Genomic DNA, 15,421 nt, shown 5'->3' on the forward strand with positions numbered 1-15,421 from the left:
ATAGCAGAGTTGGAAGGGGCCTACAAGGCCATCAAGTCCAACCCGCTGCTCAATGCAGGAATCCTCATTAAAGCCTACCTGACAGATGGTTGTCCAGCTGCCTCTTGAAGGCCTCTAGTGTGGGAGAGCCCACAACCTCCCTAGGTAACTGATTCCATTGTCATACTGCTCTAACAGTCAGGAAGTTTTTCCTGATGTCCAGCTGGAATCTGGCTTCCTTTAACTTGAGCCAGTTATTCCGTGTCCTCCTTGGACACGGGTGCTCCTTCTCCATACAAAAAGAAAGAAAGAGAAAGAAAGAGATTCCATACATGTAGAAAACTAGATGTCAAGCAGGCTGCAATAGGATCCTGGATTGCTAGTTTTCTATCTGGAGGGAATTTGGGTGCATGGAGGAGGAACATTCCACCATTTGTCTCTACATGAAGCTGTCAGCTCAGGCATAGATTTACTACCCCAGTATGTGTGCCCACATTGTTGGAAGCTGGGACTGTACTATGAAACCACGTGGGAAGCTTAGATCATGTGAGAGCTTCCCACACATTGGCACCTTCTGGGATACACTCACCCAATCTGCTCCACCCAGTTGCAATCTACATGAGCCATGTGAGATTGCAGGACAGGCAGGTAAGTGACTCTCCCACAGCTGTGGTTACAGGTGAAGGGCATCTCTCTTTCTTACAGATGTATGCATTACGAAAAAGCAAGAAATGACAATTTCTGTATTCAGAGATAATTCTCTCTCTCTCTCTCTCTCTCTCTCTCATATATTTATATCAAGGGATGGAAAAAATCAGTCTATTTCTAATCCGTGTTGTTTTCCCATGTGTTGACTCATAAGTCTGTCCACTCCCATTTCTACATTCGTCTGCTTTTGTTTTGTTTTGTTAATACACCCAAAAGTCTGCATTTAAATATTTCAAAGCATTTGTTCGCCAAATATGCATTTTATAATGCATTTTGTAACTCTTTGAGCTGAGAACTGTGCCAAAACATTTTGGAATTGCACAAATCACAGGATAACTAAGTTCCAATCTGCACATTAATCCATGACATATGGACCAGGGAAGTTCATACTGGAATTCACAAAGATTGAATTTCTCAAGCATCCCTACTTGTATCTAACTCCCCCACCCCAGGAGGTACTTAATTTTCGAATTTAAACTTCCATAACAAAATAAATAAATAAATAAATAAATAAATAAATAAATAAATAAATAAATAAAATATATATCCATATAGGGAGGACAGTAGTTTAATGATCATAGCAGGCAGCTCCTCAAAGACATTGCTTTGGCATAGCTGAGCTACAAAATGCTGTTACATTTTAATGTATGTCATATTTAATTCTGCAGTGGAACAGTTAAGTACTAAAAGCAAAACAAAACATATACTTCTCCTAGACTCTTTTCCTGAGAAAACTTTCAGATGTTGAAAATCAATTCCTTTTGTCTCCTGCTTATTCATCTGCTACACATTAAGTCGAAACTCAGGGCATCCAGCAATTCCACAATAGCCTTTCATCTCTGGTGATGCCTGGGACCAATTAAAATCTTACTCTCCCTTAAATAATGGATACGTATTGTAGCATGCTGCTGATTTATCTGCCTGTGATTTTTGCCAGCTCTTTCACGATGGGGCAAGCAGCTAATTTGAATCTTTTAACCCGAGTCAATCTTGGTGTTACCAACTCACTGAGTACATTAAAGCAAGGCATTTCAGACAATTAGGAGTATGTACATCCTTCAAAAATAGACAAATTATGTAAAATGTGTCACCAACACAGAACTCTCCTTACACTTCTCTTAGGTTAGTATTTACGAAATTAATTAAAAGCTATGCTCTCAGAAAGACTGTTACGTGTGAATGACCCCCCGCCCCCCAAAGAGGCTATCAGAAAATGAAAGACCATGAACAAAATCTCCCATCAATGTTAAACTGAAAGGAATTATACTTAGCATCTGTTTATTGGGGCACGTTTAATCAAGACTTCCCTTTCCGCATGGATTTTAACATTTCTTTTTTCTCTGAAAGACACAAGAATTCATTTTATCCAAAACACTTCAGGACTGGCAACAAAACGTATTGCTCTCTCACACTCCTGACGCCCTGTTATATATGGTGCCATATGTCCTACACCACAAAAATCCAAAGCTTTACTGATATGCTGTAGTCTGAACTGAGGTTTACCATCCTTGCCCCTAATTTACTCTTTGTTGCTCTTTGATTCTATTTTTCTTCTGCCAGATGCTGTCTCCCCGTCCTTTCCTTTACCAATAACTCCTGTAGCTGAAATAATAAATTCTAATTAAGGAATCATTCTCACAACTCTACTAACACTCCCCGCCCTCAGAGAACCTAGGCCTTTGCTGATCACACATAATCAGATGCCTCCCCTTCTGGAAGAGCAATGCACTTTTAGCGACCAATACTACATAGTGATTTATTTTCTGCCTAAACTATTTTTTAATGAAATCCTTTGAAATAAATAAATGTATATAAGTAATAAACACGTACACTGTGCATTCCTAAGCATGTTTACTTAGAAATATGACCTATTGAGCTCAGAGGGGCTTAGTCCCCAGTAAGTATGCTCAGGATTGCAGACTCAACTGGCATATTAGCACTTATGTTGCACACACTGCATGTAATAACTTCAAAGTTCACTACCTGGGGTAGTATCTAATAGGGCTTGTGCATGCACCCAGTCCTACCAGCTCAGGTCCTGGGCTGGCGAGGCTGGGAGCATTTGGACTGGGGCCTGACCGTGCGCAGCCGGTCTCTATTGGATACCACCCCTTGTATCCCCAGTAAATGTCCATCACCAGAGCTAGGAAAGACGCTCTTTTCCTGAAACTTTGGAGAGCCATTGGCAGTCAGAATGATTACAGTGGGCAACACGGACCAATGGGCTGACTCAGTTTAAGGCAGCTTTATATATTCATGCGCGCTTAAGGCATCTAAGGCTGTGTACATTCACTTGATTAATAACACTATAACCTCATTCAAATTAAAAGACTGGCTCTTGTCTTTCTTCCAGAAAACGGGGGCAACAAAGACTTGAAAGACTTGAGCAGAGATCATCAAACCCCAATTCATTCTCAGAGCCCGCACCATCCACCAACAAGACTCCTCCTCAGAAAACACCATGCACATCCAAGACGCCACTCTGGCACAAACAGAAAGTAGGTGTGCTGAAAAACAGTGCCTCCGGAGCAAACATTTTCCAGCTGTTTCAAAATGAGAGAGCCAAGCCACTTTCAATACAGTTGCACTCAAATCCTGAAGACATTTACTTGGAAGAGATTTACATTATTTTTCAGTGAAGCCTATTTCTATTAGCAATGCAGTTTTAGCCTTACTGGAATTAAGTTCCAATAAACTCAGTGGGTCTTACTTCGTAGTAAGTATTCCTATTCCTAGTAAATATTCCCAGATGTATTACTGGTAAATAATCCCTATTTGGGATTACAATGTTGAGCAACGTATGTGCAAGTTTAACAACATAACAACTTTTCTATTCTTCGCTCTAAAATGAGGGGATTAAGGAATGCATAGCATTCAGACACAGTCTTTCAATGTTACTAGCGATGAAGAAGAACATTGGAAATGTGGAGCGGGTGGGGAGGCTCAGAAATAAACCCTCCATTTTGAAATCACATAGCCATTATGTACCTTTCCTAAATTCCCTTTGGTCCTAATGGTCAGCACCAACCCTTTCATCTCCCAATTTCCCTCTTCATTCCCTTACCATGTTCAAGAGGGCAACAAGGCCAAAGCTGAGGGCTCTGCATCTGTTTCTCAAGATCTGAACTCTGTGAAATGTAGTTTTAAATTCCCCCTTACTCAATGACTAGAATAGCAGCAGCAGCAGCAGCAACAACAACAACAACACAGGATTTGCAGAGTGAAGCAGAAGGCTAGAACTCCTCTGATGACTTTGGAACTTGCTCAGAGCAAAATTGCTGACTCTAGGAAAAGGGGTCCCCAACTTTTTTTGGATGGTGACTCATTTGGAATTTTGGGAGAGTGTCATGGGCACTCTCACAAAATGGCATGGCTGGCGGGTCTTGTTCATTCATAAAATGGCTTTAAGGGTGGGCATGGCTTCTCATTTCCCAGAAGGCAAGCTGGTGAGTCTAAAACAAAAGGTAAAAGTGGGATCTGAGCTCCGAAACAGAAATCACTAGTCTGAACCCAAATAAAGATGGTGCTGGAAGGACTTTGCTTTGCAGCATAGCAACATCACAGTTAAAAGAATATATATATATATATATATATATATATATATATAATATATATATACATACATACACACTAAAATAAGGAGGGGGGCAGGGATCCTGGTGAGTGTCAAGAGAGGTGCCCATTGGTGACCACAGCTCTAAATGGAGGATTTTTTTAAAAAAAATATCCTGACTATGACCAAAAAGAAAAAATATATATCCTACAATTCCCAGAATTCCTAAGGACAACAGAAGGTTCATGCTAAGAGGTCTTCACTGAACAGGTATTTGCAAACTCTCAAAGCTGCCACATTTTCTTTCTGTCCCCACAACTTGGGAGTTTGGGACGTATGCTAAAGATAGTGGAGCAAAGGTCATTGATGATGGAGAAGCGGCTCTGGGTTGTATTTTAGTGAGCTTTGGAGAATTACCCCAAAAAGTCTGAGCTTTTACAGAGAAGTCTTGTCTTTGAAAGACCTGGCTCTTTAAATGGGCAGAGGTTTTTTTGTCACCTATTCTCATTGGCAGATTACAGAACACAAAGAGATTCCAGGCATCAGAGTTTCAACAGGCCATACCTTGAAGACTGGGAATTTGCTCCTAGTCAAATGAGGTCAGACAGGGGCTAGATGGACCATTCACTTAACTCACTTTCTGCCAACTCCTTCTTTTTGCTTTCCTGTGCTTAAGACAGTGGTTTTTCTTTTTCTTTAAAGTCAATGGGTCATCTTGCTCAAAATAGATAATGAAAAAAAGCATGATGGGAAGAAAACACACTTTGTAAGGGGAACTCAAACGTGGATGATGGTCTCCACTTGGCCTTATACGAGGCATTGAGTTTGGAGTTGACTCCTTTCACGGAGGAAATGCCTTACCTCACTAGAGTCCTCTTGCTGATTGATCACAGATAGTGCATCCTCTGCAGCCTGTCGCTTGGCCTCGGCCACCGTGCGCTCCATTTTAGCTCTCTCTGTAGTAATCATATCATGGGCCTTCCGTTCTGCCTCTGACACTGCCTTCTGCAACTCGGTCATTGCTTGACGTTTTACTTCATTGACTGCTTCCTCTGCAAACAAGATAATAAACTTCTCTCACTTCAATGAGAATGTTAAAAGGCCCAGAACACAGTGCAATGGCCATATCTACAAAGTAGTTAGATCTTGGAAAGTTATTGAATATTCTTCATTTGGGTAAATGACCATTGCTCAAGAGGTAACTTGAGATACAGCAGTTAGTATGCAATAAAAACACAGGCTTTGATTTATTACATGCATCTAACTTAAATCTGTTGTTGTTTTTTTGTTGTTATGAATATAGCACCAACTATGTAGATGGCACTTTAAAAAGGTTTGATATTTCTTACTCCCAAAGGGCTAACAATCTAAAAACACACTGAAAAATGAAAAAAACAAAACAAAAACAAAGGAAGGGAGGGAAATGGAAGCAAGGGTAAACAGTGGAAGAATATGTGATTATTTCAGTTACATGTGCCTTGGCTTAGGCCTCATCTACACCAAGTTGGATATTCCACTATAAAAGCAGTATATAAAAGGCAGGAGCCACACCAAGCAGGATATAGCCATATGAAAGCAGTATATGGTAGGTGTCAAAGGGCCCCAATAGTGGTCAGTGCACTTCAATGCCACTCTAAAGCAGCAGTGTGGCTCCTGCCTTTTATATACTGCTTTCACAGTGGAATATCCAGTTTGGTGTAGCTGAGCCCTTAGTTAAAGTAGGGTATTGGGACTAGAGGTTATTTGAAAGTCTCCACAGAAAAGAAGTTGTGATGAGGGACTTGAAGGAAGTAAGGGAGGTGGTATCACTGGGCCATTCTCCACATGGAGAGAGATTCTGATGTGGGCGCTCTTCAAATAAACAACCCTCCTGTGCACTCTGAGATGTGTGTACACTAAATAATGCATTCTTAGACGTTTGAACGGAGTCTAAAGATTGGATTTTGGCAGTGTAGTTCCAACTGAACACAAACTGCAGCACCTGTGGTGGTGGAGGTTGACTTCTACCTAAATCTCAATGCCTTTGCAGTGCTAACTCACCACGAAGAGATAAGGGTATTTTTTTTAAAAAAACTACTATAATTTCTCACATTCCAGAGTGTGTGCGGATTGTATTAGCCCTACCAGGATCAACAGTGGGTGGGGTGCAAATTTTGCTTTTCCCCACCTTCTTTTCCATTACCAACCTATATCATGGAAGGCTTCCATTAACAGAAACCACCTAACAAAAAAGGGACGACTCCATAGCTCACAGTAGATATTCATGCATGTTATGGTGCTTTCCTTTAAAGTCCTGCATGGCTTGGGCCTTATACCTGAAGGAGGAACGGCTTTTTTGCTGCCCCATATTCAAACCATTACTGGAGGCCTTTTCTGAGTGCTCCTGCTGCTCAAAGATGAGTTAATTGGAGAGAACTTCCTTGGCTGTGGTTGCCCGCCTTTGAAGGAAGTTCACACACTCGTATATTTGGGAGAAAAAGAAAATACTTAAAAAATAATAATTCTCAGGCCCTTTATATTTTTGACTGAGTTTTTTGTTATGTTTAGGTTTTTACTACGATGCCATGATGTTGTGTTTCTACTGTCTGTTGTTTTTATATCACTTTTTAATGGGATGTTTTGATTGTATTGGTAATATGTTTACTGTTTGCTGCCCTAAGAGTAGCAAACATGAAAGCAAGCATATCAATGTTTAAAACAAATATATAAATATAAATAAATGCCCTATGGAGATGGCTGTTGCCACTGTAATATGTGGCTTGAATGTTTCATTACCCTGAACACTTTCTTTTGTTTAGTCTTTCTTTTCTTTATGCTGATGGGCCATTGTAAATGCACATAAGTACATTATTCTTTTGAAGAAAATATTCTAAAGAACTGTCCTCTGCTCTACTCTTATGCTAAAAGTTATTAGCTTATGTGGAATTGAAGATAAACACTGTGTTCTAGACAAGCATGTGCATGTCTGAACTAGGGCCTTAGAATCATGTGAGGATGGATCCACTTAGATCTAAATTACCTAATGAAAATTAACATAATGCAGCTTACTTTTTCACACTGTAAAACATGACTTGTCATCAATGAACTGGTTGGGGGTTTTGATGCAAGAGGAATAGAAGATTTCATGTGTTCAACTGACAACTAAAACAAGTGATTTTTTTTTAAAAAAAAAACCCAACTACTCTAATTAACAAGGAAACTATCCTCCCCCTGATTTAGTGTATCTAATTTTCATCTTTATTCAAAGGAAAATGACAATGATTAATTGAAAATTTAATAAGCAGTAATTATTAACTTGGCAAACCTAGTACCAATTAACACTCTATTAAAACTAATTATGACATGTTTCATTCAAGTGTTTGCACTTAATTGTTTCACCCACTTAAGACGCACCTTAATTAAACGTTCTGTTTAATTAAAAACATAAGATTCCTAATAAAATGTTTTACTGTAGTATAAAAATATTAGATTTACAAATGTTCTGTGGTTACAGTGGGGTGCACTGTATTCCATAGTGCCATACATCTAACTCTCTTTACTTTAAGCCATCACATCTCTATGAGACATCTGAATTTAAGACTGCAATGCTAAACACTTACTAAAGATTAAGCACCATTGAGCACAATGGAATTTACTCATGAGTAAACACGAACAGGATTGTGCTATAAATTAATCATACAGGACCTATATTAGGTCTGCTCAAGTACGGCCAGTGGGATTTTTGACATTTTTTCATTGAACAGCACCCCTCCAATCCCAATGCTATATCACAACTGTATCAGTCTCACAAGCAGTTTTGATACATGGGTGCGTGTGTGCACGTGCATTATGTGTAGCCATTTAGAAAACTCTCAGTGCATGCTATGAGTTACACAGTTCTTTAAATCCTGGCCACAACCTTCACCTTTGATGGCATATGTTTCATTAAAGCAACACAATTTGAAACCACATATCAGTGTCATTTTAAACTAAACTCTTACCCTATTCTCAAAACCCCTATTTAAAAGACGAGCACTGACTTGCTTTCTACCTTTTAATTAAAAGATTGAAACACATTTTAAAACATGGTAAGGTACATGCTAATCATATATGTTTATTGAAGTATTTGTGTTGCCAGAGAGATTTGTTTAATTTGAAAATCTGCAGAGGAAACAATAATATTTTACAGAAAAAATATAGCTAAAAACCCAGTATGCCTTAATTTTTATGAGAGTTAAAAATATGCCCTCGCATTACCCTCCCATAAATGTTTTGGTGAGAGGAAAATCAGACCATGCAGCTATGCAAGACAGGGACTCATTTACTTTGAATATTCAAGGTGAATTACAATTCTATCTAAGTGGCAACAGGACAATAATTTTTGCTTACGATCAAAGCTGCAGCTTGACTAATTGTATATGCAAATAAGGCAATTTATATTTAAATTATGCATTCCTATTCTAGTCCCATGGGCGCACACAGATCAGCAAAGAGAATTGGTAGGACATTTGCAAGATGTTTGAATATTTATTACCAACTGCAAACATTCTCTGATCCCTTGAAAAGAATTATATCGAAACAAACCCACAGATGCAAATTTTATTACAGTCTTTATAAAAAGAGAGACACAAACTTAAAGAACAGGCCTTTATAAAATCTTATCAACCGCAGTTCTCTATAAATGTATTTTTGTTAATAAATCACTAATTTATGACATTTTATATGAACCGGAAAAAAATAATAAATGGTCAACTATTCACGTTTACTTTCAGTCCTTGGATTTTAACCATGTGTGGACAGAACTTGTGTAGCAGTAGCAAAACAACAACAACAAAACATAACCCTTTATATAAAATAAAGACGAAAATAAATTCCATGTTGGGTATAATTGCAAAAGTTATTGAAAATGAAACTGCCACTCATACTCTTGTAAGATTTGCCGCTTAATACAAATCTGGTGTGACCACACTTGAAATACTGTGCACAGTTCTGGTCACCACAACTTAAAGAGGACATTGTGAAGTTGGAAGAGATGCAGAAAACGGGCAACCAAAATAATCAAGGGACTGGAGCATCTCCCCTGTGGAGAAAGGTTACAATAACTGGGGCTGTTTTGCTTAGGAAAAAGATGAGTATGGGGAGACATGACATAATTGTACAAAATTATGCAGTGCGTAGAAAATGAATAGGGAGAACTTCTTCTCCCTCTCCCATAATCCCTAGAACCTGGGGTCATCCAAGAAAGCTGAATGCTAGGAGATTCAGAATAGATAAAAGGAAGTACTTCTTCACACAACGCATAAACTACAGAATTCAATGCTACAAGATGAAGTGAAAAACCTAATTGTTTTTAAAGGGGGATTAGACAAATTCATGGAGGATCCAAGGCTATTAGTGGTTACTAGTCCTGTTGGCTATATATTATCTCCAGTGTCAGAGGCAGTATGACTCTGTATACCAGTTGCTCAGGAATGATGCGACTTAACTCATGTACTACTTGTGGGCTTCCCGCAGCTATTGCTGGGCTAGATAGGACTTGGGTCTGGTTCAGCATGGCTCTTCTTATGTTCGTCTGTTGTTATTGGCGGCAGTAGCAGCAGTGACAAATTTTCTCTGGGCTGGACTAACTGATTTGTCTACTATCAGCTGATCTGTCTTCCATCTGAAGCATGAACATGCCAGTGCAAATAGTTCAGGCTTGCAGATACAATACAATGACATTCTCTGTAGATACTGCTTTCTGAATTAAGACTTTGATTTTGCTTTATAATAGTAAACCATTACAGCAATAATTTATAGAAATGCTCAAACTGAACTATAAAGTTTACAAAAGGAAATGTGATATAAGCCCTGAAAATGATCTGTTTATTATCTGGGTTTCTTTCTTTTTAAAGAATACCATATTGACGTCCCCTTATCTTCAGACATAGATGCTGCTATAATTAAAACGATTTTGTGTTCTGATATGTTCCAGCTTAAGATTATTAATTGAAACTTTAGTTTATTAGTAGCATGCCTTTCTTTTCTTTTTCTTTTTAAAAAAATCTTTGTATCAGAGCATTAACAAATGCACACAGCTGCCAAACTGCTATGCTCATGTTTTTAAACAATTCTTACCAGCTTTCTTCCAGATCTCTTCTGGCACATATCCAGAAGCAGGCCTGTGAAGGAATTCCCGATGTGAGTCTATAAGAAGCAGGGGGAGGGATAAGAGAAACAAAAAGAATATTATAGCAATGGTTAAACGGAACTTTTTTTTTAAAAAAAATGCCCTCTTGTTGATGCTTCAGTCAGTGAAGAGCAAATATTACCCTGACATAAAATGAAGAAGACAATGAAGTTATTACTTCCAAATCCTTTATAGAAAACATCAATTGGGTCATCCTAAATTGATCTGGCATAATTCTGTTCCTCACTAATGTATACAATTTTAAGACTAGCCAGGTGAGAGCGTCTTCATATTTGCTTTCATTTTAATCAGATTTTTTTAAATATATACATCTGAAGATCTGTTTTGTGGGGAAGTCCTAATTTGACTTTAGGTGAAATAGTAGAAAATAAAAGTAGGAAATATTTTTCTTGATTTTTTTTAATAAGAAACGGCAACTGGGTCACATTATAAGGGGTGGGAAGGCAAGAATTCGTGAGCATAAACCAAACATGGGAGTCAAGATTCTTGATTCAATAACAATGGGAAGGACTCAGATGTACTGGCAGCCCTTGAACGCTGGATTGTGGCAAGAAGCTGCAAATCCATGGGTTGTAGTATATAACAGCTGTTCTGTGCTAATGGAAAGCACTTCCACTCATGCATGCTGGGGCATCTGAGTTTTGCTGATCTGTCCATACACTGCATCTCTTTGTGCTCGCCCCTCCTCGGCCAAACAAAACTGCTCCTGAAGGCTGGGCAACACTCCCAAACAGTATTGGATGTGGTGTGAAGGGCTGTAGTAGGTAAGCAGGATTGGCAAAAATAATATTCCATTTTATGTGGATGGAACCAGAACTGTACACAGTATTCCAAACGTGGTCGCACAACAGATTTGTATAACGATAGTACGATACTGGCAGTTTTATTTTCAATACATTTCCTAATTATGCCTAACATGGAATTTACGTTTTCACAGCACCTATACACTGAGTTGACCCTTTCATCGAACTGTCCACCATAACCTAAGATCTCTTTCTTACTCATTTACCACTAACTCAGTTCCCATCAGTGTGTATGTGAAGTTGGGATTCCCCCCACCCCAATGTGCATCACTGTACATTTGCTTACGTTGTACTGCATTTGCTATTTCGATGCCCATTTCCCCAGCTTCTGGAGCTCCTCTCAATCCCTTTTTGTTTTAATCATCTTCAATAATTTGGTGTTATCAGCAAACGTGGCCACCTCACTGCTCACTCCTAATTCCAGATTATTTATGAAAAAGTGAAAAGCATTGGTTCCAATACAAATCCCTGTGGGAAGCCAGTTTATATTGTGAGAATTTACCATTTATTCCTACTCTCTACTCTTTGTTATTTAACCAGCTACTGATCCATAAAAGGACTCCTCCTCTTATTCTATGACTGCTACATTTGCTAAGTGGACTTTCCACTAACACAAACCCACCATTGGCTACAACTCCATGTTCACTGTTGAAAGAGATCTGTGACTTTTAGATGGCAAAGCTGCTGGATGATCAGCATTTTTCTAAAGTGTGAGAGGGAATTTAAATGGGACATGCTGCCATTCTCTTAACATTTCACTAAAGTCCCTAAGAAAACACCTTGGTATGTAGTAGATCAGTCTCTGGACTATGCCCCTTTAGGCTGCAGATGGAATGATTTATTGATGCTTCTATGTAACAAGACTCCTGCCATAGAACCCTAGATATTCTAGCCTAATCATCTCCGTGATGTAGGAAAATTATTTATTTTTGGAGGAACAATCAAACATGCAATTTCCACACCAGGAGTCTGAAATGGACTAGTCCAGAAACAGTTTTATCATGTGATGAGCTATTTATCTGGACTGGGCCAAAATTGTGCTGTCAAATCTAAAAGTTTCACCACAATAGTACAGTAATTTCTTCACAAAATCCAGGACCTGAAAGGTCTCCTCTTCTGTTCCAATATGGCCTTTTAGAGGAAAAAGCTATTAGTATTTGCTTGCCAAGCAAGCAAATGAATAAATAAATGAAAAGTGTTTGAAAGTAGAACATTAAGCCACTAATAGCCCCAATCATAAATATTTGCATTATCGAGTACTATTGTAATGCCAAAATAACATCACATTTATGATAGGTCAGTGCAGCAGCCATTGCCTCCCATATTGCTTATTTGATGTCACAGCAGATCTTAGGAACGGGGCATGTAAGCCTAAGTTAATCAAAATAATGTGAGGGCATGCACTAGATTGTTTACATAATTGCGTACTGTAGATGTCACTTTCCTTCACTCTCTAATAACGTTAAAATTAATTTATGTTTAATTAGCATTCTTTACTGTGGAATGAACCCAATAATCAGGTGATAACATACAGCAGCTAAAAACTAAACAGGTGACTTGGATATTTTTCTTCAGCATCCAAGAAAAGGTGATTCATAGCTCAATGCATATCACAGATGATGTAGAGCAGGGAGATAAACTACGTCTGTTGAATCTGGCAGGTTTTTACAATGAAGTCCACAGGGAGCTTCCCATTTGGCAAGAAGAGAAGAGACCTCCTTAGAGTTATATTAACCACTGCAGGTAGATACAGATTCCACTGAAATCAATGGCAGTCACTAACTTCAGTAGGTGATGGGTTGTTCAGTAAAGGAACAACAAATGAGCTTCCACTGAGGTTGTTTGGAAACATTTTGACAACAGCACCAATGTTGGCTCCAGGTGCCCCTTTGGTAGTAACACACAGCAGTGGGTAACGCTGAGCATTACTTGATCCCTAGTTCTAGCTGCCATTTGAATTTCCCACAATGCCTTGGAGCAACACTATGCTGGGAGGAATTGTAGGAAGTTTAAAAGCTGGCTAGATCTAGCTGCCCGACACTGCTTGGAACCCAGGGCAGGTGTCAGTGGTGAACTCGGGGTGTGGCTAAAAGATGCTTGAGTATTAATGCTAACTCTATATGGCTGAATGATAATGCTTATTATTATTATTATTATTATTATTATTATTATTATTAAATACAAAATCCATAATAACATCTTAAAATTGTTGAGGCAAAGCTGGATAATATTTAGGTTTGAACTTTGGATAGTAATGTTCAGGAATGGCAACAGTATTACGGGTATTGGAACTCTACAACAACACATTTGCTTTCCTGACTGCTACTCACTACACCGCCTTACTATCTTCTTTCAAACTCCACTGGACAGAATCTATGCAATAAAATCATGATTTTCACTAAGGCATTTTGATATGATGGTAATCTAGATAAAAAAGAGGGGGGCAAAAGATTTTATGCTGCCTTGTTTAGGTATGCAAGAGTAAAAAGCAAATGGAACTCAGTGACATCATTGACCAGATTGCCAGCTAATTGGTGCAATTTCCAAGCACAAAGATCAATCAAGCTCATATTCCAACCACAATTCACATAGATAATGAAGCCAAGATTCTGTTAGAAGAATTAAATCAAGATCTTATGAAAGACTTCCATAGGATTTTTTTTCTAAACTGGAAAGGGAAGTATGGTATAAAGAATGATGAAAATAATAAGAAACATATTCCTAAGTTTTTAAAATAATTCTGAAAGTGGATAGGATGAAGCTGGTCTGGGTGGTTTGTGCATTTTGAGACAAATGTCTCCACAATTCTAGAACAGGAAGTGAGCAAAAGCTTCTAAAAAGACTACGCACCATATTAATTGCTCTTCTAAGGAAAAGAGTTATGGTATTTAAAATATGGGAAAAGATTGTTTCGGTCTTATTTCCTTTGAGGATGTTGACATTGTGAAGACCACCACACGTTGCCTAGATGCCTGCCCATCTTGGCTGATTAAAGCCAGTTAAGTGGAGCTTAGAGGCATGCTGTTTGAAATAGTCAACACCTCACTTCACTGGGAGAGGGTCCCTTCTTTGTTAACGAAAGTGGTCATTCAATGGTCCCGAAAAAATGTATTTAATCAGGGATTATTTAAATGAGTCATGACTGACTTGTTTCAATGGGTCTTTGGAGGATTAACTTTTGTGAGATCACAGTCACAGAGGACAACAAAAACATTCCTTGGGTATAAAAGAGGGTTACATTTTCAAAGTCAAATCTGACCTTCCCCACCTACGTAAGGTACTAAAGGAGAGAGTAGAGGAATTTCTGCAACAACCCTAGATATATTACTTTGTAAATGGCAGCAGCCTAACCATAGCTTTGGAGAATGGAAGAGATTTAGTGAGTTATTTCTAACTGAACTCATAGACCAATTGTTTGCAGGTATCAATCCAAAAAACAACATGACAGAATTAGTAGTGGATTTTAGCACACCCTGCTGCAATGTCAAGGATATACATCCTGAAGAAATAAAAGAAATAAGCCAATTCACAAATGAAAATGGCAGTGATTAATTTTTTTTAGAATGCCTATTAAAATAGGTGAAGAACAGAGCATTTCTAACTATACTACATCTAAAGAAGACCTACTTTTGTACAATGGAAAATATTTATTTCCTCAAATGCTTGGCCTATTGTCACAGTGACTTACATTTTTTTTTATGTATATACTCCAGGAGAGTAATCAACCTTGAGATCAGGAACAGTTTGTAAATCGGAGAGAATCTGTCAACCTGATTGTGAAGTTCAGGAAGTATATGAAGCATTTTAGAATTCTATAGATCATCAGGGAATTTGACACAACAGAAATAAGCAGTGCTGCAACAAGCATGGAAAGAGAAAAGGCATTTTTTGACAGCTGAAACAAGCTATACACGAGAAAATGCATCCCATGTCCAATCATTGCATTCACCCCATCTCCTTGAGGTTCAATGCATTCCTGAGCGGCAACACAAACTAGCCTTTGTCCACACTTACATAACCATCATGGGTGAATGATTAAATTGGGGGGTGATGGAAGCAGTGGTAGAATTCTTTGGGAGATAGTAGGAAATAAGACTAGAAGTTGGAGGGTTAATGTCCTAATTTAAAACTTGCAGCCATTTTATAATTGACCTTGCAAATGAAAGAGCAGCAATGGCAAGCATCTACCATTTCAAGCTGCAGAGCTCA

General features: G+C 38.5%; 1 protein-coding gene across 7 annotated transcripts in view; it reads right to left on the reverse strand.

The window, feature by feature from the left end:
- Positions 1 to 15,421, reverse strand: part of RUNX1T1 (RUNX1 partner transcriptional co-repressor 1) — a 166,558-nt gene that overhangs the window by 14,176 nt on the left and 136,961 nt on the right. For 6 of the 7 annotated variants that reach the window (XM_063130934.1, XM_063130928.1, XM_063130927.1 and 3 more), the window contains 2 exons: positions 10,337 to 10,405; positions 5,102 to 5,292 (listed from right to left, as the gene is read on the reverse strand). In XM_063130934.1, coding sequence (XP_062987004.1) covers positions 5,102 to 5,292; positions 10,337 to 10,405 — 260 coding nt within the window. Of the gene's footprint in view, positions 1 to 1,273; positions 2,028 to 5,101; positions 5,293 to 10,336; positions 10,406 to 15,421 lie in introns of those variants that run through there. The other variant, XM_063130933.1, reaches the window with a different exon arrangement.

Source organism: Elgaria multicarinata, chromosome 7, assembly GCF_023053635.1.
Source record: "Elgaria multicarinata webbii isolate HBS135686 ecotype San Diego chromosome 7, rElgMul1.1.pri, whole genome shotgun sequence".
Taxonomy (NCBI): Eukaryota; Metazoa; Chordata; class Lepidosauria; order Squamata; family Anguidae; genus Elgaria; species Elgaria multicarinata.